The sequence below is a fragment of the Vipera ursinii genome (genome assembly GCF_947247035.1).
Source record: "Vipera ursinii genome assembly, chromosome: 2".
NCBI lineage: Eukaryota > Metazoa > Chordata > Lepidosauria > Squamata > Viperidae > Vipera > Vipera ursinii.
Genome location: NC_139513.1, coordinates 108,636,747 through 108,660,483, shown reverse-complemented (window position 1 = coordinate 108,660,483; position 23,737 = coordinate 108,636,747). Strand labels below are relative to the sequence as shown.

General features: G+C 40.7%; 1 protein-coding gene across 2 annotated transcripts in view; it reads left to right on the top strand.

The window, feature by feature from the left end:
- Positions 1-20,759, top strand: part of PKN1 (protein kinase N1) — an 89,001-nt gene extending 68,242 nt beyond the window's left edge. For both annotated transcript variants that reach the window (XM_083357050.1, XM_083357051.1), the window contains exons 6-22: positions 191-404; positions 769-969; positions 1,145-1,254; positions 1,668-1,811; positions 5,828-5,903; positions 7,928-8,084; positions 8,813-8,909; positions 8,998-9,080; positions 10,036-10,114; positions 12,692-12,783; positions 13,003-13,179; positions 13,459-13,521; positions 14,223-14,299; positions 15,243-15,385; positions 15,791-15,898; positions 16,190-16,270; positions 16,921-20,759. In XM_083357050.1, the coding sequence (XP_083213176.1) occupies positions 191-404; positions 769-969; positions 1,145-1,254; positions 1,668-1,811; positions 5,828-5,903; positions 7,928-8,084; positions 8,813-8,909; positions 8,998-9,080; positions 10,036-10,114; positions 12,692-12,783; positions 13,003-13,179; positions 13,459-13,521; positions 14,223-14,299; positions 15,243-15,385; positions 15,791-15,898; positions 16,190-16,270; positions 16,921-17,124 (2,106 nt within the window). In that variant the 3' untranslated portion in view covers positions 17,125-20,759. The remainder of the gene's footprint in view (positions 1-190; positions 405-768; positions 970-1,144; positions 1,255-1,667; positions 1,812-5,827; positions 5,904-7,927; positions 8,085-8,812; positions 8,910-8,997; positions 9,081-10,035; positions 10,115-12,691; positions 12,784-13,002; positions 13,180-13,458; positions 13,522-14,222; positions 14,300-15,242; positions 15,386-15,790; positions 15,899-16,189; positions 16,271-16,920) is intronic.
- Positions 20,760-23,737: the final 2,978 nt, after the last annotated feature.

The following is a 23,737-nucleotide window of genomic DNA, read 5'->3' as shown; positions in this document are numbered from 1 at the left end:
CTGTATCTGAGATAAGGCCTGGGATCCAACAGTCCACTTGCTGAAGAAGGGTGCTGAGTCTATATCACTGTTGATATATCAGGCGGACTGTCTTGGTTTGGAAACTGTGTGGAAATGGAAGGAGCATATAAAATGGGTCGTTACTAGGCCGAGCCAAATTGGTACTTGATGATCTGGACCTTTGCTGTAGGCACAGACCAGGCTGAACGAATCAAGCCAGAAGTTGGATCTTTTGCGATATTCTCTGGAGCAACGTCTAGCTGAACTGCCTGAAGATCATCCAAAGGCCTGCATCATCAAGGAGGAACTCATCTTGGCCTCCTCTCCTGCCTTCAGTGCCCGCAATACCAGTTCCTACCAGCATAACCAGTATAATACCCTGTCAAAGCCATCTCCACTCACAGGTGACTGCGTTTCCCCTTCTCCCTGGGCATAGCTTGGGTCAGTCTATTGCCAGAATGTTTCGGTTTAGTTATTGACTGTGTTTAATTCGATCTGAGCCATTTAAGAAGGTGATATAGAAATGAAATTGTAATAATTAATAGCAACAATGAGAACATTCTACTTAGTCAGTATCCCCATCTCATACAGTAGTTGTTTTCTGCGCTTTCTAATCCTTTCTTAATGTACCTTCTTTTCCATACACAAATGAGATAATAGGATTTATTTTGTTTTGCCTGATCTCTTGCTGACTCTCTCTTAAAGAAAATATTGTTGTTTTGTTTTAAACGTTCCAGACTTTGGTTCTTAGAAGTTTTTTGTTGGCAGGGACCCTGGAAGTGCAGTTGTTAGGCTGCAGTGGGTTGCTGGAGGTTGTCCCAGGACGTACCCGTGGCTCCACTGTCTGCCTGCCTTGCAACAGTCCTGGTGAAGCACGGCCTTCATTCATGAGCCGCAGCGGGCGAGGGCTATATAATCGCAGTGGTAGTGTAAGTGGCAGGACCACCATCAAATCAGAAGATACCAGCAGTAAGTAGTCTTGAGGGTGAACTGCACTAAAATGAGAGAATGAATAAGACGGATGTTAATATGTTTTAGTGCTGCATTGGTGTTAATGCAGTTGGTCAGCATGAAACGAAATTCTTATATTCAGCTCTCTTATCTTATTTGCTCTTTCTCAGCATTCCAATTGTTTCTCTCATAGATGAAATAAGTGCTGTATTGAAGTTGGACAATGGAGTTGTAGGCCAGACCGCTTGGAAAGCCATTGGCCTACAAGCTTGGAACCAGGTTTTCACAGTGGAATTAGAAAGGGTATGTGCAAAGATGGTGCCTTTTTAATGGGCTTCAGATACCAGATCTGTACTATATAAACATCCCTCTGCTCATATCTCTGTGGCAAAGAAGTCATGTTACCCCTCCAATTTCATGCCATAGTCACATGAATAATAACTGCAAGGAGAGGAATCAGGTTATTATAGAAATTATTTTGTTTTGTGTTCCAGTCGATATTTTTCATATTTATTAAAGTGCATCTGTTCATAATGATCTCTTTCATTGTGTACTCTTTGATATCACCATTCTTCAGATAGAGAAATATGGTGAAGCCCCTGTTAACTGATTGTTAGGAAACAATTTGGACCTCAATGTAGGAGTGGTGGATGTGTTGTGGAGACAGTGACTACTTGCTGCTGATCTTTTTAATGGATCTCTTCTCTCCATATCAGTCAAGAGAGCTGGAGATTGGTGTCTATTGGCGTGACTACCGCAGTCTCTGTGCTCTGAAATACCTCAAGCTGGAAGATTTTCTTGACAATGAGCGCCATGAAATTCACCTGGAATTGGAGCCACAGGGCACTCTGTTAGCAGAGGTAACGGGAAAAAATGATTGCGGTCAAGCTGGGTGGGAAGGAACTGACATTCTAGTACTTAGATTATTTTAATTGAGTGAGTGGATAGAAAGTGTTGAAATCCAGAAAGAGCATGGTAGCAGCAACATGTCCCAAATATTGTTCTGCAATACTTTTACACAGTGAATGAATTTAAACAATGGTGGCTTCCTTGTATACAGATGAAACTCAAAAAATTAGAATATCGTGCAAAAGTTCATTTATTTCAGTAATGCAACTTAAAAGGGGAAACTAATATATGAGATAGACCCATTACATGCAAAGCAAGATAGTTCAAGCCGTGATTTGTCATAATTGTGATGATTATGATGTACAGCTCATGAAAACCCCAAATCCACAATCTCAGAAAATTAGAATATTACATGCAATCAATAAAACAAGGAGTGTACATAGAACAATATCGGACCTCTGAAAAGTATAAGCATGCATATGTACTCAGTACTTGGTTTGGGCCCCTTTTGCAGCAATTACTGCCTCAATGCGGCGTGGCATGGAAGCCATCAGCCTGTGGTACTGCTGAGGTGTTATGGAAGACCAGGATGCTTCAATAGCGGCCTTCAGCTCTTCTGCATTGTTCGGTCTCATGTCTCTCATCTTTCTCTTGGCAATGCCCCATAGATTCTCTATGGGATTCAGGTCAGGTGAGTTTGCTGGCCAGTCAAGCACAGTAATCCCACAGTCATTGAACCAGGTTTTGGTGCTTTCGGCAGTGTGGGCAGGTGCCAAGTCCTGCTGGAAAATGAAGTCAGCATCCCCATAAAGCTCGTCTGCAGAAGGAAGCATGAAGTGCTCCAAAATCTCCTGGTAGACGGCTGCGTTGACCCTGGACTTAATGAAGCACAGTGGACCAACACCAGCAGATGACATGGCTCCCCAAATCAACACAGACTGTGGAAACTTCACACTGGACTTCAAGCATCTTGCAGTGTGTGCCTCTCCATTCTTCCTCCAGACTCTGGGTCCTTGGTTTCCAAATGAGATGCAAAAGTTGCTCTCATCAGAAAAGAGGACTTTGGACCACTGAGCAACAGACCAGGTCTGTTTTTCTTTAGTCCAGGTAAGATGCTTCTGACATTGTTTGTTGTTCAGGAGCAGCTTGACAAGAGGAATATGACATTTGAAGCCCATGTCCAGGATCCGTCTGTGTGTGGTAGCTCTTGGTGCACTGACTCCAGCCTCAGTCCACTCCTTGTGAAAGTCCCCAACACTTTTGAATGACCTTTTCCTGACAATCCTCTCCAGGCTGTGGTCATCCCTACTGCTTGTGCACCTTTTTCTTCCACGCTTTTCCCTTCCACATAACTTTCTATTAATGTGCTTTGATACAGCACTTGGGGAACATCCAACTTCTTTTGCAATTACCTTTTGAGGCTTTCCCTCCTTATGGAGGGTGTCAATGATGGTTTTCTGCACAACTGTCAGGTCAGCAGTCTTCCCCATGATTGTGATTCCTACTGAACCAGACAGAGAGACCATTTAAAGGCTCAGGAACCCTTTGCAGGTGTTATGGCTTAATTAGCTGATTAGAGTGGGACACTTTGAGCCTCGAATATTGCACCTTTTCACAATATTCTAATTTTCTGAGATTGTGGATTTGGGGTTTTCATGAGCTGTACGCCATAATCATCACAATTATGACAAATCACGGCTTGAACTATCTTGCTTTGCATGTAATGAGTCTACCTCATATATTAGTTTCCCCTTTTAAGTTGCATTACTGAAATAAATGAACTTTTGCACGATATTCTAATTTGTCGAGTTTCACCTCTAAGTGCTATATGTACAGTTGTGGAGAGAATGAAGGGAGAGCATTATTATCTACATGCTACTGAAAAAGTATTCAGGCATCTTATTTTCTTGTTTCCACTTCTTGTGTGTGATAATTCCACCATTAATCCATACGTGTGCTGTATGTTTGCAACATCACATACTTAGATATAAATCAATTACACGAGTTTTCCTTCCCCCCCCCCAAAGGGAGTGGAATGGGGAAGACATGTGGGCCATTAGATGTCATCGGAGCCCCACTAGTCTGAACAATGAACAGGAATAATGGGGCTATAGGATCCCATCTCTACTTGGCTGCTTCATTATAGAATCAGGCATTTGCTTCTTAATTTATTCAGCCTGTAGAGAAGGTCTATCCTTATCCAGTATTGATACTGCACTGTATCAGAGTTAAAAAGATTCTTTATATAAAAACTGTTGTGTGAGATTCTTCAGTTTGTTCACTCAGCCTGTTTCGATTATACCATATCAGCAATGAAATGGAGAGGGAGTCAGGTGAAAAGTAACTGACAAAGCTTTAGTTATTTATTTGAATTTATTAGCTGCCCAATTCCAATGGATTCACCTTATTCCCAAAGTCAGCAATTTTTTATGAATGTTAAAATCCCAAGTACTTTGAGACAGGAAATGATCTTCAGGAAACTTAACCAGTGACAATAAGACCCACACAGTTTATCATCAATAACTCAAGAAGGACAAAACATTTCTTTCTTTTCTTTTTTATATTTTTGGTGTCATTGATTAGACATGGTGCTATTTCCTGTTGTGAAAATTCAGTTTTTACAAATATGTTTTGAAATAGTGTTATTACTTTAAAATAATTATTCTTACTGAACCCCATTGCAATATGCTACTTGTGTACTTCCATTTTAAAAAAATAAGGGACAAATCATCATCAAAGCTATTCCCATCCAACATCTTTCTATTTGCATAAATACCCCATATTTTAATCAACCTAGTTTTTTTCTTCATGTGCAACCCCTATGTTTAATATCAGATAAGGTATTCCTTGATTATCTTTGAAAAATGATGTTGCAATTTTCAGCAATCAAATCAGTATATGATGATGGAATATTTTAGCTCTGGATTGGAACTAAATTGCCCTAAAACATGAATTATCTGTGGAATACTTCAATGTATAATTTATTACAGTTGATGTAAAAAAATAAGTGAAAATGTCCCTGTAATAAAAGCTCAACCTTAAAAAAATGAATAACTTGGAATTACTGAGCAAAGTTGTCAAATAGTCTGGGACGAAATTGTTATTTTTTGAGGTCCTACATATTACAAGATGCTAACTTTCAAATCATCACAAAATAATGGCTTATAATGAATAAATATTTCATCCTTTTAATATTGGTCAGTTTCTAATGGAAGTTTTTACTTTATGGAAAGATTTTGCCATCACAAACAATTCACATTACAAGATTATTTGCTTATAATTAACGCTATCCTTGAGATGCTAAGTGAAGTCAAAATATTTCAGTTTTGTTGTGCTTCATTAACCGAGCTAAAGGTTCTTTTCCTGACCATTTATGACTCTCCAGAAGCCATACTAGATATGCTTGCTTGTACAGCCTTGAGGCTTTAGCATGGGGCTGGATCCCACACTTTGAACTCTTTAGATATGCTGCTAAGATTTTGTGTTATTTCAAGCTTTCATTTTTCAATCTTTCCCTGCTTTATTTGTTAAACCTCTGGCCTTAATCATTTTAGGATGGTGTTTATTTTATATTTCAGCCAGGTTGTGATTCACTTTGAATGTATTAAAGATAAAGAGTAGTAGGAATGTCTTCATAAATAAACATCAGTGATTTCTGGTTTGGGGTTTGTTTTTTAATGTAGTGGATGGAGGTTTGACCTTTCGGCTACTGCAGAAAGTGGGGTAGTGGAACTGTGGGTGGGAGCCTTACACTCTGAGGCTCATGTCTGATGAAGTGCTGATGATGGCTGATGAAGAGGAGCAGGACTGAATTCCTCCTTTTAGATGGAGGCTCCTCAGCCCCAGTCAGCCAGAGGTTGCTGTTCGCATCTGGGTCGATCTAGCTTGCGAAAGAAACAGCCTGAGCCTCAAGGCTGCTTTTCACTGCAGCAGTGTTGCAGCAGTGTTGCAGCAGTGTTGCAGCAGGAGCTGTTTCTCAGGATGCACTGCCCCTTTGCCTGGCTTACCGTACACTCTCTTGCTGCAGGTTATCTTTTTTAACCCTGTCATTGAGCGCATACCCAAGCTCCAGCGACAAAAGAAGATCTTCTCCAAGCAGCAAGGTAAGGAGTCAGACCACAGTTTGAATCTTGATCAGCCAGCCTCGAGTACTTCCTTAGTCTACAGTGTTGAAGGACCAGGTCATACCAATTGCCAGCTTGGTTAGCTCTGGGAGAGAAATGGCATTGGAAATAAGGTGCTAGAGTATCACGTTGGCATATTTTTTGGTGTGGAATATCTGTCGTCATTGTTGCATATCATGCGTGGTTGTTCACATTATTCTCATTGTGTGACTGAGTAAGGGTGAGGATGAGCAGGCCAAGGATGAGCTTCTCCAAAGTATTTTTTTTTTCTCCAAGGGAACATTTCCTGCTAGGATCTCAGGCAGAAAAGTAACCAATTGGCCTCCCCAATGAAATCTAGTCTTGTAACATATTCAACTATTTTCTTGCTGCATTTAAATGCTCTGTTCCATAACTTGAACACATCATTTTCAAAAAATGGCTTCAGTAGCTGCTTTCATTACATGTTAAATACCTGCATCTTTTATGAGACAAATACACATGCATGGGTATCTGGAAACCTGTATAGCATACTTTAAATATTAAGAGTACCTCAATGCCTCAATAATACCTCAATAATTTCATCTAATCCTTACAAAAGATCCTTTACCATAACAGCTTTCTTGTAATCCAGACTTTGGGGATAGGCTGACTGAGTTTAATGAGGATTGGAATCCAATAACATTTGGAGGCCTTCAGGTTTCCTAGTCCTTGTTGGATGGAGCTGAAGGTAAATGGATAATAGCTTATATTGGATATACAACAGATCTGGCAGAAGGGGCATGCTGCAGACTCTGTCAGTTGGCTTGGGGTCTCAGTGGGGTGGTTCATGATGGAAATAGTTAGTGGAGTAAGAAGATCTCATTTACATTGGCTACGTATAAATTTAATAAATAAATAAAGTAGCAAGTGTAGGTTTTAGTCTAAGCATTTCATAACCCACTTTCTTGGCCATTTATGTAGACTTAGTTCTTATATTGTTATCTCTTCTTGGGGATTTGATCCTATACAGTATGTTTGGATTTGTTCATGAATGTATGGTATTTGGATGGAGGCTAATACTAATTTCTGTTTTCCCAGTGGCATTTTTCTGCATAAATATATAAAAACATAAATGGTTAAATTTGAACTGATGAAGGCAGGTTTGAGAATTTTCCTGTACCGCTGATCTCATACATTCCTGTAGTGACCTTCGTGTCATGATTCCTGATTGTTATGGATTAGCATAGCACTAAGCTGTTAGGTAATCAAATGATCCTTTTTGAATGGCTGGAACAATTATAAATATTTACATGTAGCACAGAATTGGCCTATGGAACTAGGTGTCATAAGAACTGATGGCCATTAGGTTGAATGTTTTGAAAGGGGTATAAGAATATTAATGAGGGATAAGGCTGTTAATGCTCAAATATCTATGATGCACTGTCCAGGATAATAATATACCTCTATGAATTTCTGAGGAATAACTTAGAAAACTACTTACAGGCTTCACAAAGATATAGTACAGGTAGTCCTTGACTTACAACAGTTCATTTAGTGACCATTCAAAGTTACAACAGCACTGAAAAAACTGACTTATGACTGTTTTTCACAGTTACAACTTTTGCAGTATCCCCATGATCATATGATCAAAATTCAGATGCTTAGCAACTGGTTCATATGTATAACCATTATTATGTCCCAAGGTCATGTAATCACTTTTTGTGACCTCCTGACAAGCAAAGTCAATGGGGAAGCTAGATTCACTTAACAACCGGATTACTAACTTATCACCTGCAGTGACTCACTTAACAACTGAGGCAAGAAGGTTTATAAAATAAGGCAATACTCAATAACTGCCTCACTTAACAACAGAAATATTGGGCTCCATTGTGGTCGTAAGTTGAGGACTACCTGTATTTCTTGGCTGCTGTGGAAATGGGATGCTAGCTCTGGGTGTCTTTGGTTTGATCCCCTAGTCCCCTTAAACGTGTATGCCTGCCTGTGTGTCATCACTTGCAAAATTCCAGCTGTGTCTTTTCTAGGGAAAGCTTTCTTGCGTGCTCGTCAGATGAACATTGATATTGCCACTTGGGTACGTCTCCTCCGACGCCTCATTCCCACTGCCAGTACTACAGGGACTTATAGCCCCTCAACGCAGATGACTCCAACATCTGGCTCAGAAAGTAGACAGAGCTCTGGGTAGGTGTTTCATATAATTGAAGGTGTGGGGTGGAGCTGCTGCAGCATTTAAAAACCATGTTTTCATGTTTCATATTATACTTATTTCACTTTGTTGCTATTGGCTGATGAAAGAAAGCTAAGGTGTGAATATTTCTGAAGCCATATGTTTGAGGAAGGAAAGGAGTCCCTGCAGATTTTACTCCGCTGGTCATAACTGACTGTAAGGGGCCCATTCCAAGGGCCATTGAGCCAATGCTGTCCAAAGGCGGTCATGTGACCAGCATGATATCAGGGAGCACTGTCTCCTTCCCACCAAAGTGGCACTCGCATTTGCGTGCTTTCCAACTGCTAGCTTGGCAGGAGCTAGGCAAAGATGGGAGCTCACTCAGAGAGCAATGCTCGGTTCTTGAACCCGGGCTGTCGGCTTTCTAGCCAACAAGCTCAGCATCTTAACCGCTGAGCCATCACGCCACCTATATTTAAGGGGCTAATATAAAATTCCTTGGATGTCCTGCTAAATCACCTCAGGATTATAGTCCTAAAATAAAATCTGTCCCCATGTGTAGCTTACAACGTCCCTTACTATTGACTGTGAAGGCTAGGACCGCTTGTATTTGTAATTCAGAAACATTTGGAAAGCATCAGTGCCTCGACCCCTGGAGTAAATATCTTAATTAACCCAATTTCTCCTCAGGTTGTAGTTTCTTTGGTAATTTTCCATGTAATTCTTCCCCCCCCCCATCCAGGGACATTGCCATTGAGAAGCTGAACTTGGAAGGGGATAGAGTTCAAATTGGGCATTTGGGCCAGGATGATCCTGAGCTTCCTGGGAAGCTCTTACTGGTAAGTGTCTCTTTTTCAGTTTCGGCAGGCAGGGAAAATCCTGTTTTCCAGCAGTTACTTCTTTTTTTATATTTCTATTTCTTTACAGACTTCACAAGCTGAGGAGGAGGTCTTTCAAATGGAGTTAGGTTCAGGAGGTGAGACTAGAGGATCTGAAAGTATTTTTCACAGGTAGGTAACAGCTTTTTCCCATTTTCTGCCAGCATAGACTCTCTTAATTGTTTTATCTTGCTATTAATTACTCTTTCCTGTGAAATGGCTCACTTACGTCTCCAACTCCTTGTTCTGTCAGCATATTATAAACAGTCTGTGTTGCAAATAAATGCATAGTTGTTGATACACTGATTTTTCTACCTAGGATTTGCTTCATTAAATGTGCACTATGCATAGTGGTTCAAAAACTCTAATGCATATAGTGATGTCTGAAATGAGGATACAGATGTCACCAGTACAATGTCTGATAATAAATGACTTAATTCCCCATGATGGCAGAACATCCACAGTGTGCTCTGCTCACCTTGCAAACAGTGAATTCTAATGGGAGCTGAGTTAATATATCTCTAGGCAAAACACAGATAATTTCCTTGCCTTTAAGATGTTTCTTTGCTTTTGCTCCCTCTCCTTGACCTACATCTCGTATGCACTTACTGATAAAATTATGCCAGTCAATTCTGGTGGTATGCCATCAATTACATCTGCATTTACCCCATATAAGTATTCATGTGATCATGCAAGATACAATTATTTTGATAAGTCCCTGTATAAAGAAACAGGGTTGTTTATTTATTTATTTTGCTAATTTCAATCCTGCTTGAATGATCAGGAACTTATTTACCTGGTAGATGAATAACGTCTGACTCAATCTTCCTTTTTGACCTGTTTAGATGTAGTTCCCACGATTATCATCAGTGGCCACGTTGGCTAAGGGATTCTAAAGCCCACAAATCAGGAGGATTGGGAAAAGTTGTTTTATATATATTTATAGAAAAAAAGGAATGCCCAGAGCTGATTTTGCTAAATCATTGACTTTTAACAACTTTATTTTTTTGTATAAGGATTTGTGTATGTGTGTTGGGGTAGAGCTAGTGGTAGGGAGCCACCCCTGACTTTCTCTTTTATTTTGTAGCAGCCATCTGAGAAAAACACCTCTCACTATGGATGATTTCCATTTTGTAGCTGTGCTCGGTCGCGGGCACTTTGGCAAAGTGAGTATTGCATGCCCTCCCCCCAGTTTTTGCCAGTCTCTCTCTCTCAATACAAAACATCTGCCTCCATCTTGATGGATGCAGAATCATCAATTAGTAGCATAATGAGAGTAAACACAATGTTTGGAATATGGCAGTCCTGTTTCTTTCATCTTTAATATATGTTATTGTTAAGAAAAGAAAAGAGAAAGAGAGGTAGAATGGTATACATTGAAACAGCTCAGTTTTTAAACTTAGCATTAAACCTTGACAACACAGAAGATATTGATCAATATTTCCATCATATCAAAAAGAACAAATTCCTAAGCAGAGAACAAACAACTAATACCAGCTCAAGATTTTAAATCTAGATACTACATTTGATCTTAGCTAAAAATTCTTGGCAGCACTGTCTTTTTCTGTCATAAATGAGTAATATTTTTGTTACAACTCTTAATACTGGAAATTCAATAAAAATTTTGGTTAAAAAAGGAACCACTCCTTTCTATCCTATCAAAGAGGGTCAGATAATAATTTAGTTCCATAGTGAAATGCAACTCAGCATATATATGCACACTAATAAAGCTGACATTCAAGACAGTTAAAGCCCCTATCATTATATGATTTTTTTTAGATTAAGAACATTTAATGGATGGTTTTTATAAAAACATTCCTATTAATTTATCAATCTGCTTGAAATTCTTCAAACTCTATAGTGTGTCTGTGTGTATACACACACACACACACATATATATATATAAGGTAAAGGTTCCCCCACTCATGCGTGCTAGTCGTTTCCAACACTAGGGGCCGGTGCTCATCTCCGTTTTAAAGCTGAAGAGCCAGCGCTTGTCTGAGGACGTCTCCGTGGTCATGTGGCCGGACTGACTAGACGCCAAAGGCGCACGGAACGCTATTACCTTCCCACCGTAGTGGTCCCTATTTTTCTACTTGCATTTTTACGTGCTTTCAAACTGCTAGGTTGGCAGAAGCTGGGACGAGTAACAGGCGCTCACTCTGCTACGCGGCACTCGGGATTCAACCCACCAAACTGCTGACCGAATCCCGAGTGCCACGTAGCAGAGTGAGCGCCTGTTACTCGTCCCAGCTTCTGTCACCCTAGCAGTTCGAAAGCACGTAAAAATGCAAGTAGAAAAATAGGGACCACTACGGTGGGAAGGTAACAGCGTTCCGTGCGCCTTTGGCGTCTAGTCATGCCGGCCACATGACCACGGAGACGTCCTCGGACAAGCGCTGGCTCTTCGGCTTTGAAATGGAGATGAGCACCGGCCCCTAGAGTCAGAAACGACTAGCACGCATGTGCGGGGGAATCTTTACCTATACATACATACATACATGTGTGTGTGTGTGTATACATACTGATTTTTCATCTTTTTTTTCTCTTTATTCCTCATCAAGTCTTTCAAAACTTTAATACGTCTCCTTTGTAACTCTAGTACAGATAATCCTTGACTAAAAAGATCACAGTTGGGCCCAAAATCTCTTATCATTTGAGTGAAGCAGTTATTAAGTGACACTTCATGCGACTGCTTTCCTCCAACAATCCCAATCCCATCTCACCCAATTGCTGAGATTAAGCAAAATGCGGGAGTGCCTCAAGTAATGGGGGAAGCTCTGGGAGGCCCAGGGCCCATTGGCATTGGGCGTTCCAGGAACTATAGTGCATGCAAAGCTACCGCAGTCCTGCAGGCCTTCAGACTGCTCTCCACCCAGCCATGCATGGGAGCCCTTGGCTAGTTCCAGGGGTTACTGGGACATATGAAGCTGCTGTGGCCCTGGACCTGCTTCCCTCCTAGCAGCATGTGGGAGCCTCAGCTGGCTCCTGGGGCTACCAGCACACACGAAGCTGCCACTGCCCTAGACGCTTTGCCCTGCTCCCTGTCCAGTCACCCAGCCATGTGTGGGAGCACTGAACTTACCTTCTCATTTTTCTGAAGCTTTTGACAGACACGGCAGCCAATGAGAGGAGTGGTCTTCTTGCAGAGGTGGCCTCATGCCATTCTACAAGTGCTGTTCTTGCAATCCTTTAGGAGAGGGGTCTCCAACCTTGGCAACTTTAACACTTGTGGACTTCAACTCCCACAATTCCACAGCCAGCCATGCTTGCCAGGGAATTCTGGGAGTTGAAGTCCACAAGTCTTAAAGTTGCCATTGTAGGTTTTCTTCCATATGTTCTAAAAGCTCCTAAACTTTATTTTTCAAGTTTTTTTAGTTTTTTTATTTTTCCCTGAAACATGCAGTCATATGGCTACAAATATATGCCTTAAAAGTATCCAAAACAATGATTTTAAGTGAATACTTTCATAACATATATGTTATGGAAAAATAGGATGACATTCTTTATAACTGTTGATGTTACCAAAACAAGACCAGTAATCGCAATAGGACTTAAATTACATTTATATGCCTGATCAAAATCAAAATACTAAAAAACAATCAAGCTGAGAACAAACCTGATGCAGAGCTGAAAGATATATTTTTTTCTCTGTGAGCCTGCTTTGCATTTCCTGACCACTATTCCTAGTCACTGATCAATATCTTAAATAACGACTTTGCTTCTGTTCATCTTTTATATAGGTGTTGTTATCTGAGTTACACCGAACAAAAGAACTGTTTGCTATTAAGGCCTTAAAGAAAGGGGATATTGTTGCGAGAGATGAAGTAGAGAGGTGAGTTAACTGTGAGATAGAAATGGAAAGGGTAAATGCCCAGACAAATATATAATCATAGTATAGAACTGCTCAAATGTGCAAGTGTGTCAAGGTCTGTTCTTTTTTAATGATGTGTAGTTGTGCACCACTGCAATTATGAAAGTGATAGTTAACATGACTGAGGATCGAATTGCATATAGCTGTCTCCCATCCTGATAGTTTCCCCCCTCTTCCTAGCCTGATGTGTGAGAAGCGGATTTTTGAGATTGTGACCCAAGCACGGCATCCTTTCCTAGTGAACCTTTTCGCCTGTTTCCAGACACCCCAGCATGTCTGTTTTGTCATGGAGTACACAGCAGGTGGAGACCTCATGATGCACATACACACTGATGTTTTCTCAGAGCCACGTGCAACGTAAGTGCCACATCAGAGAGAAGGCAGACCTTACAGTACCAAAAAAAATGCATCTTAACGGGTTCCTGAAAGAACCTTGTTGGGTGCCATTTTAAATGTTGCTATCCTTCCAATGTACTGAGAGCAAATTTAGGTCTTGGGTTTTTAGCCCCATTTATTTGTTATATCATTATTCTCTCTTAGATTATAGCTCCCACAAATGGGAATCATTGTTGACTGCCAGAATAGAGCTGGCGTTACCTTTGCTGCAGGGGTTTCACAGTTTGTTCTCACCTTCAGGTTTTATGCTGCTTGTGTGGTCCTGGGCCTGCAGTTTCTTCATGACCACAAGATAGTATATAGGTACGTATCACTATTAAAGCCATTCCATATGTTCCCTTTCTTTCATAGTCTTTTCTGCATCTTTTCACATCATCGTATTATTACACCATAGGTAGTCCTCATTTACTGACCACAGTTGAGATCGGCAGCTGTGTTGGAAAGTGAAATGTCATATGACTGCAATAACTTATGATTTCTGTTCTAGCTGCAGTTATTAAGCAAATCATCTTGGTTATTAAACATGTCATAATACTTGTGACTTCCTGCCAGCTTCCCTATTGACTTTGCTTTGAAGGTCATTGATGGCAATCACATGATTCCAGGACCATTTTAAATATGCACTGATTGTCAAGTGCCCAAATTACAATCACGGGAGGGGGGTGCACTGACGGTTGCAAGAATGAGGACTTATCCACTTTTTCAATGCGGTCACAACATTGGTTGCTTAATGAGCAGTCAGTAAGGAAGAACTATTTGCATATTAATTTCCAATTCTTTTCACATTCACTTAGCAAGGATAAGCGTTGCTCAAACCATTTCTCCTAAACATGACTTTTGAAATGTAGTAATGTCTTAAGATCCTGCCACAAAGAGCTAAAGTTATAATGGAGGATTCCTGTGTAAAAAGTTTAGAAACGCCATTGTCTGATTTTTGTGGCAGTAAGTAACAATTCCTGCAAAATGCAGCATTTATTTTACTTAAAAGTTTTCTTATCCTTCAGAGATCTGAAGCTGGATAACCTACTATTGGACACAGAAGGCTTTGTGAAAATTGCAGATTTTGGCCTCTGCAAAGAAGGTGATTTCAGGGGATGGGTTAATTTCTCCAAAGGTGGCATAAATATTTTAAATAAAATGAAAACATAATATGTCTCTCGGAATTATGCTGGCTTGATTAGCAGAAGCTGATCTGAAGCTGTTCAAAAAAACCCCTAGGTGTCAGTTGGGGAGAGCAGAGACTGCAAAAGAGGTGAGAGAAGATTTTTTGTACAGTCATCATGCATGCATTGGTAGCGTTGTGATATGCAAAAATATAAAAGTTAGCAGTAAATGTTGGGGAAAAGGCCCTATTCTCGGGGATTTCTAGGGGTTGTGGTCAATGACATCAAAATGTCAAATGTAACCAGGTGATCAAGTCCCACACCATTTTACCTGTGTGTGATGCATTAAGGCAGACATGTCAAACACAAGGCCCGGGGGCCGGATCCGGCCCGCGAAGTGGTTTCATGTGGCCCGCGAAGCCATCCTGGAAACAGTGAGGGAATGGCCCCCACTGCCTTGGCCCTGGCCCAGAGACCCTCCTTCTGCCAGAGACCCTCAGATCTGTCCCACTCCTGCCCAGGCCCCCATAGGCACCCTTGATGCAAACGATGTAGAGCTGGCCACGCCCACCCAGTAGGCCATACACACTCTAGCCACGCCTACCCAGTAGGCCACGCCCACCCTGGTCATACCCACCCGGCCCCTTGAGGGCAACCGCAATGCTGATGCGGCCCTCAATGAAATTGAGTTTGACACCCCTGCATTAAGGGGTAGGTTGGGACTTCAGTTGCTCATTTTTACACTCACATTTGGATGCCATTCCCCCCCACACACACACACACACTCCTGGCTGTGGACAATCCTGTCCCTATTTCAGAACTTTCTATGAGGATTTTGAAATTTTTGTTGTTCTCTACACTTTTGTTGAGGATTGTTGCTGAAGTCGTATTTTTAATACAGCTTTTCTTTTTGTTTGCCAGGAATGGGCTATGCTGACCGTACTAGCACATTCTGTGGGACACCAGAGTTTCTGGCTCCTGAGGTGCTTACAGACACCTCGTATACAAGAGCAGTCGATTGGTGGGGCTTGGGGGTCCTTATCTATGAGATGCTTGTAGGTGAGGTAAGTCACCCTTATGTAATTATGGAAAGTGGGGCAAAACAGGGTTTTGGATTAGATGCTTGGGAATGGGTCTTCATTGTTTGAAGTCATGCCATTGAACATTAAGGGAAAAATAAACTAAGTGGTGTATTTAAATGTGTGGCAGGGAGCTTGATACAGGAGGCTAACGTATTTCTTAATCTGGGCAACTTCCGAGTCTGTGGCCTTCATACTCTCAAAATTCCCCAGGAAGCATGCTTGAACTCTGGGAGTTTAAGACTGGAAACTATCCAGGTTGGGAGATTCTGATCCAGTTTCTCAAGTTTTTTCTGGGAATCTAGGATTGGTGAGGATGGATGCAATTGATTCTGAGAATGATGGAAGAATCCAGACTGATATCCAATTCTGTCCCAATTGATGTTGTAGTCCCCATTCCCAGGAGACGATGAAGAAGAAGTGTTTGACAGCATTGTCAATGATGAGGTGCGCTACCCCCGTTTTCTTTCCACAGAGGCAATTGGAATCATGCGCCGGGTGAGTGCCTCCTGCTTCAGCTGTAAATTTGCCAGGACTAAAACTGGAGAGGAGATTCTTCTAATGGGGTTGTAGGATTAGGAGAACACAGGGACGGAGACTTGAACTTAACGAACGTAGGTTTAGTTGCAACGTTTCCATACTGACATTAGATTTGGGGTAGGCAGGAAAACATAAAACACGATATAGCCATGCAAAATACTGTTCTGGGCTTGGGGGAGAAGGTGGTGGGTAAGAGTTGCTTTGTCTGCCCTTATTGATTTGATGTTGACAGCCTCACTTTTCATTCAGCTGCTGCGTCGGAATCCAGAAAGGCGCTTGGGTTCTAGTGAGCGTGATGCAGAGGATGTGAAGAAGCACCCATTTTTCAGAGTAAGTACCTCATTCCTTTTCTATTCTTTCTTCAGATTGTTAGTTATCGATTCGTTCAAAGAAAGTTCTGCACTGTATTCTGGGCTGAAACTATCAATTGAGATCATCCTTCACTCGGGCTATACTAGAGCAACCAAGACAGTGTTCCTTTGTGCCTTCTTAGAGAAGGACACACTGTTGTAGCATAAAAAGCAGATCCCTTATATGTCTGCTTCAAAGGCAGAGAAATTTTAATCCATTAAAACATAGGCTACTTTCATATATCTGATCACATTTATGCTATTAAAAAAGCAGTCTTGTTGCACCCAAAAGACTTTTACTGTCTGTGGACAGTTTCTCCTTTTTCTGAAGTGGAAGATTTCCTGCACTATTTCTGCATCTAAAATCTATAGCTCAAATGAAGTACAGTAGAAATGGCCATCAAATAAGGATTTTGAAAAGAAAACCTCTTGTTCTGACATGGATGGTTTTTATTGCTAATTATTGCTGTAGGCTCCATATATTTCCAGCATCTTGTAGCTTATTTTGTATACTTTTCTTGCTTCAGTTATTCAGTGTGTTATTCATTTATATAATTTCCTTTTGTAATTAATATTAACAATCATCTCAAAGAAGTCAAGAGTTCTTACTTTTTTTCCCCTTGTACACAGAGCATTGAATGGGAAGCTTTGCTGGCTCGTAAGGTCAAACCACCCTTTGTGCCAGTAATTAAGGGCCGTGAAGACATCAGCAACTTTGATGAGGAGTTTACAGCTGAAGCAGCTGTGCTGACACCACCCCGTGAATCACGGCCCCTCACTCAGAAGGAACAGGATGCCTTCAAAGATTTTGATTATGTCTCCAGCGTCTGCTAGCTCTGGAAGTGATGGCAAGGAGACTTCCTCAACACTGCCAGCTCTGTGAGGCAGAATTCTGTCCCTCCATTGACTCAAGACACTTCCCAGTACTGCCTGCTAGCCCCAGAAGCAAAATCCAGAAAACCCAATCACATTGCTAGCAACATGTGGAATGAGTAGCGTTCACCAGTGTATGCCTGCTCTGGGATTAGAAGGGCAAATTCCAGTAATATTTCTGCATTGTCCAGACAACAATATAATTCATGCAGAAAGTTGGGCACATGCTGGTTCAAAGGGAGGGGAGGGAAGAGAAAGAAAGGGAGAAAGAAAGATTGACAGCCAACATAGCTTTGTCAACCTGCATCTTCATGAAACTGTTGCCTACAATGATTCCCAAACTTTCTGCTGGAACAAGCAAAACTATTATTAGGCATCCACCAATACTGGAGATGCTGAAGTCAAAGGGCCATTCTCTGCTCTTAACATACTGAAGGATTTTTTTAAAAGCATATTGTGAAAAAAGGAGTTGCCTTTCTGATACTATTGCTGAAATTCACTGCTTGAAATTCTAACCCAGAAGGGAAAACTGAATCTCATTCTGCATCACAGCTTTCTTTCAGTGCACAAACTCTCTTGGGTCGATTTTGAAGCAACACTGTAATTCTGGGCTTTCTTTACAACCATTTGCAAAAAGCTCACTTATTTTCCCCCTCAAGAATTATCTCCATGTTCATAAGATAGACATACGTACTGCTAGTGAATGTGTAAATTATTATCTTACCCTTCCTGGGAATTCACAGGCTTTGTACCCATCCCATAGCGGTACCTGGGGCAGAAAGCTTCTTAAGGTCCTAAGTCCCATAGTCTGAAGAAATTTGTTTAGGTATTAGTGAACATCTAGGTCTGGTTTGGAAATAATGACATTAAAATATTTGCAAGAAACAATCAAGAAAATAGTGGCACCAAATGAAAAATTATTGCTCGTGTGATTCTGGTCACCAATTTATAGTAATTTAATGAAAGGTACATCACACTTGAATAGTGTAAGAACTATATACTTGCACCTTCACCACAGCTAGTTTTCAGTTAAATGGCCAACAAGCCATACATACACAGAGGCTTATTTAATATTTTAAACTGGAGGAGAATTTCTCAGGACAAAATACTTGATTCAATGAGGGGATATACTTGATTATAGAGCAAAATCATTGTGGATTTCAGAGCAACATGAACTCAAAACCATCATTTGGAAATAATGATCAAATTGTTTAGTTTCCTTTTTATATCCCAGTTCTCTTGGAGATCTGCACACTGTTATGCCAAGAGAGTATATCAGACCTCAGGAGAAAAAGGGGTTGAGACTCTGGATGCTTTCAGACAGATAACTAGCTATAGTTTATTTTTCTGTAGTAGATCTGTAGTTAAAGAGAAGAAAGAGAGATAGAAAACAGTTATAAGTGAACATCAAGGACATCAGAACATGAAATACACAAGAGAATGGGTTTGTATAACTGTAGACTAAAATGTAGCTTGGCTAATTTATGGTTCAGTGTGTTGTGCAAAGTTGGTGGGATTGGCTTATGATTTAATAGAAGTCAGCCATTGCCCAGACACTTCTTGCTAATTTGGTAGCTTTAATCAACAATTCTGCCTCTTATTTCTAACTTTCAGTAGTGACGATGTATTTGTGCTTACCCTGGTCTGCCAACAAGAAGATATACTGGACAGGGCTAGATAGAGTTTTGAGTTATTGCTCTGGCAAATAAAATATTCATGAAGAAAGAGGCAGTGAGAAAGGAGAAGGCCTTTGCAGTGTATCTAATGAAAGCATAATTCTGTTCAGAATGCAACATCTACTATTATAATTGTCCACATTAAAATAACTTCATTGGGTTCCTTCTGCATCAGGAGCACTTGTCCTACAGAATGATTGATTGCCTTTCTTCAGCCCTCATTAGGAAATATTCTGCTTTTTATTAATCTGACAACATGGTCTGAAATTTTTGAATGCAGATATATAAGGAGCATAAACAAAAATGGCAATATCTCAAGTGCAGTATATTATCTTTTTTAAAAAAAATAGTAAGCTGTGCCTAGTACTATAAGTTATGGCTGGGTAAGAATATTTTTAGAGGTCACTGCCATCACTTTGTGCAGGACTGCCAAAGTACATCCCTTTAAAATACACTTGGTCAAGAGATTAGAACAAACCTGCCATTTTAAAGAAATACAAGTTTGATTTGTTAAATAAAACAGGACATAATTTTTATATCTTTTTTTTCTCAAAGAACTTTTCAAGTCTAGACCTGTATGATAAAATTGAAGGATTGGAACAGGCAATACTTTTCATTTAAAGAAAACAACAAAGGTTCCTCCTAGATATAAATTGCTGTTTCAGATGAGTAGGAGCATGGATTTGTTACTGTGTTTTGCAAGGCAAGGAAAAGGCACAGTCACTCTTTTGGGAAGGATTAAGAATGAGGCTTAGAAAGGAACTCAAGCACGCGTGATTTATTTAAGGAGTTTAAGGTTTTAATTTTTGTTTGCTCCTTCTGTACCTCTGCATTATATTACCAATGCATACATCTGGATAACCACTGGATAGCAGGAAAAAGATGGGAAAAACTTGATTCTAGCAGTCTGGGGCGGGGGGGGGGGTGAAGCTCAAATATGGCAGACCACAATTTTTTTTAAATCACCAGAAAGATGGATGCATTCATTATTGTTAATTGCAGCACAACCTGCTTTAAAATCAACTTCAGGTTTCAGTCCTCTGTTATGGAGGCAGTCCTGGTGCAATCCAGTTCATAAGAAACTTCATCATTGCAACATGAGTTCTGAAGAATAGCCTTTATTAGCAGATAGGGTTTTAACTACCTGTGTGCCTCCTCTTCTGCCTTTTAGATCTTTTCCAAAGCATGTCTAATCTTAGTAGCTATGTGAATTTGTGCTAAGAGACACCATCATGCTAAAACTGTCATATTTATTATGTTTCCTTTACTAATGTTACTACCTCTGTTGCCTGACCAGAACCACACTGTGTTATGAAGCCTGAGTTTTAAACTGTATACATTTCAATACAAATGTATTGAGCTTAGCAAAATATTGGAAGATATTGGCAAAAAAAACCCTTTAGCTGAACAGTGTCATTCATCATTCAAGGGAATAGGGCAAGTGAAAAGGTATTTTAGCCTTTCTTCAGATTAGATTTGTAGACCCTAGACCCACAGTCTTAGTTTTACAGTGGTGTTTTAAGTAAAGTTTGATAGCAGAGGGGAAATTAACATAAGTTTCCATAAGAAAGAATGTGATCTGTTGGATGCAGAGTACTAAGACCAAATTCCTAAGTCTTAAGACTAGAGAGTAAATGTGTGCATTACAATAAAGTGCAAATAGTTTTCCAGAAAAGTTGTTGAATTAGGTGCTCATTCTCCTTTATTGCCTTGTTACAAAATAAACACCTTGTTTATCATGCATATCCTTGTACTAGATGAACAGTGACTACAAAAAGGTGACGGTATGATTCTAGACAGATTACTGTAAAATTGCTCCATATTATTCTGGATTGTCTTTTATATAACATTTGTTTTTGCAACATTGAAGCCAGTGGAACTAAATCATAAATGGTGGCAAGTTTGCCTTTTCCCACTAGATTTTGTAGTCTCATTACTACACTGATAAAGATAAGTTTCCAAAATGCCATTAGATTTATGGGGAATCTGCACAAAGAGCATAAATTCCCTATCAGTACTTGGTTGGATTCACTTTGGCAGCACCAGTTAATTTGTCTTTGGAAACCAGGGAAATTTATCATACAGAGGGAGCAAAGAGGTGGTTCTGAACCAAAGATAAGGTGACTGCTTCAACTAAACAGCTCAATAAAGCATATCCCTGTATTAGGAAACTAGTACAGACCTTCATCTGAAACCCCACTTCTTACTACTTTGGAGGGATAACCAAAGTTGCTGTTGTAAAAGTTTTCATAATAGTTCCATATTCATTTCTTCTTCCACTTAATATTCTGTATTCTTTACAACTTAAGTACAAGTAGCCTTTGTTTAACTACCACAATTGGGACTGGCAAATTGGTTGTTAAGCGAAGCGGTTGCTAAGTGAAACTGTACTTATGACCTTACTTCATCTTTCCCTTTGTTTTATAGACCCTGCAAGGATTGGTTAAGTTACTTTTTCATCATAAGTGCAAACAGTCATTAAACAAGGCAGTCATCAAATGAGGACTACCTATAGAGGGTAATTGAAACAAATGCTGAATTAGTACACAAGTAATTCAGTTTACAACTGTTTGGTGATCAAAGTTACAGTGGCACTGAAAAAAGTGACTTACAACCAGTTCTTGCATTTATGACTCACAGCATGCCCATGGTCACGTGATCACAATTCAGGCACTGCGCAACTAGCATGTGTTTGGATGGTTGCAGCATCCTGGGGTCATGTGATCCCCATTTGCAATCTTCCCAGCTGGCTTCCAATGAGCAATGGGGAAGCAGATTCATTTAACACCCATCTTGCTTAGAAATTATGGTCTTGACTGTGGTTGTACATTGAGGACTGCCTGTAGAGGTTGATACACAAGTTTGAAATAATAAATTAGTATTTCTGCATAGCAAGGATCTTTAATTTATTAATCCCCACTCTTGTGATCCATATATTGTATGACAGTATGATGTGGCCCCTATCAGTAACAACTGCACAACATCAATTATGAGGCTTTTGATGCACGGGATAGTAATGTGTATGAGAAAAATACTATCTATATTGAGCCATTAGGAAAAGCTGTTGAAACATCTATGTAGGTAAGCTTTTTACCTGCTTGCTTATTACTGAAATGACACCCAACCAAGAGACTGTGGTGTGGCTCAACCATTATGCTGCAATTCAATATGCATTTTCTTGACTGTAAACCAGACTGAGTAGAAATGCTCAGGATTGGATTTTTAGCAATCTATCCAGTGGTGGGATTCAAATATGTGAATAACCGGTTCTCTATGTGGAAGCCGCTTCCGGAAGTCCATTCTGGGCCTGGGCAACAAAAAATTAGCTACTGGTTCTGCCGAAGTGGTGTGAACTGGCTGAATCCCACCACTGAATCTGCCCTATTTGGTTTTGCTTGCAATCTGCTTGAAGCAGGAGACAGCTTCTAGGGAGGATCCTCCTCTACTTTTGCTGGCCCTTTCTATGTATGTCTGGAGACTACAAACCTGGCCATTAGTAAGACCGGAAGGGGAACCATTCAGCCCAACCACTTCTTAGATTCATATCCCATCTGCCCTTCAGGGGCTCACAAAGTCATAAAGAAACCTCTATTTCTTTCCACAAGCAATGCTGGGTTGGCCGGGGCTAAAACAAAACAACTAGCCAAAGCCAGGCAGTGCGTTTTCTGAGTCCCACTCCTTAAACCAAGTTGATCTTTTGAGGTTTGAGATAAAAGTATTGTACACATCTGACAACAGGTAAGGTCCTGACATGGGGAAAAGAATAAATAAGCAGTAATGCAAAAAGCAATTATTTTTGCCGTTAGATGTTCCAGTGGCTCGGGAGGGCTGGTTGCAAGAGAACTGAAAAGTATCTCTACGCAGATCATACTGAAAGCGGTCGGGAGGAGAAGAGAATTATATATGGCAAACAATATATAAATATTGTTTCGATTCTCAACCTCGCCTGGCCCTTCTGCTATGGCTTCTGGAAATTTACTGGTGGGAATCCAAGAGAGATGCTGCTGCTGCGGCCTCACCATCTTCCGGGCTGTGGATTTTGACAACGAGGAGGAGGAGTTGCCAGCCAGACCTTTGTGGGAACACACGTGCTTCTAAATTCTATGGAAGTGCCCACAGAAGCGGCCCGTCCAAGGCGCACCATTTGTTCTGCCTTTTTACCGCTCAGCTGCTGCAGCAAACAGCTGCAGCTGACTACCACCTCTTGACCCTACAGCATTGCGGACCTTCCCCTCCTACAAAGGTAACGCGCCCCTCCCCGGTGCTCTGCTCGGCTGCGCGAGGTGGCTAGCCGGGGCTCCTGGCAGGTTTCATTACCACTCAGGCAGGTAGTTGTTTCGCTTCGCCCTACCCGTCTGGCATACAACTTAGTTACACTTTCGCCTCTAAACGACTTTCCTCAGGTAATTTTGAAGCTGTGGCTGCTAGCAGCGGACCTGGAGCTGAGATGGCTGCAGCTGTATGTCTATGGAGATTCTCAGTCATCCAGGTCATAGTTATCCCAAAGGTGCTTTTTCACGAGGCAACTGGACTTTCTTGTTTTTCTTTGAAGACGTTTCGCTTCTCATCCAAGAAGCTTCTTCAGCTCTGACTGAAGAAGCTTCTTGGATGAGAAGTGAAACGTCTTCAAAGAAAAACAAGAAAGTCCAGTTGCCTTGTTAAAAAGCACCTTTGGGATAACTGCAGCTGTATATAAATTATAATGGAATCTGCTTCAGGAATATTGACAACGTCAGGAATTGGGCAGCTGCGCATCACGTCGTTGAACCTCCCAAAAGATGCAACTTCAGACAAAAGTCCAGCGTTCGCTTTTCAGTCCTAGGTTTTCTGGTATTAGGAAAATGGGAAAAGGTTAGGTTAGGAAATATTTTTTTCCCATTTAAATATCGCCTAATCTG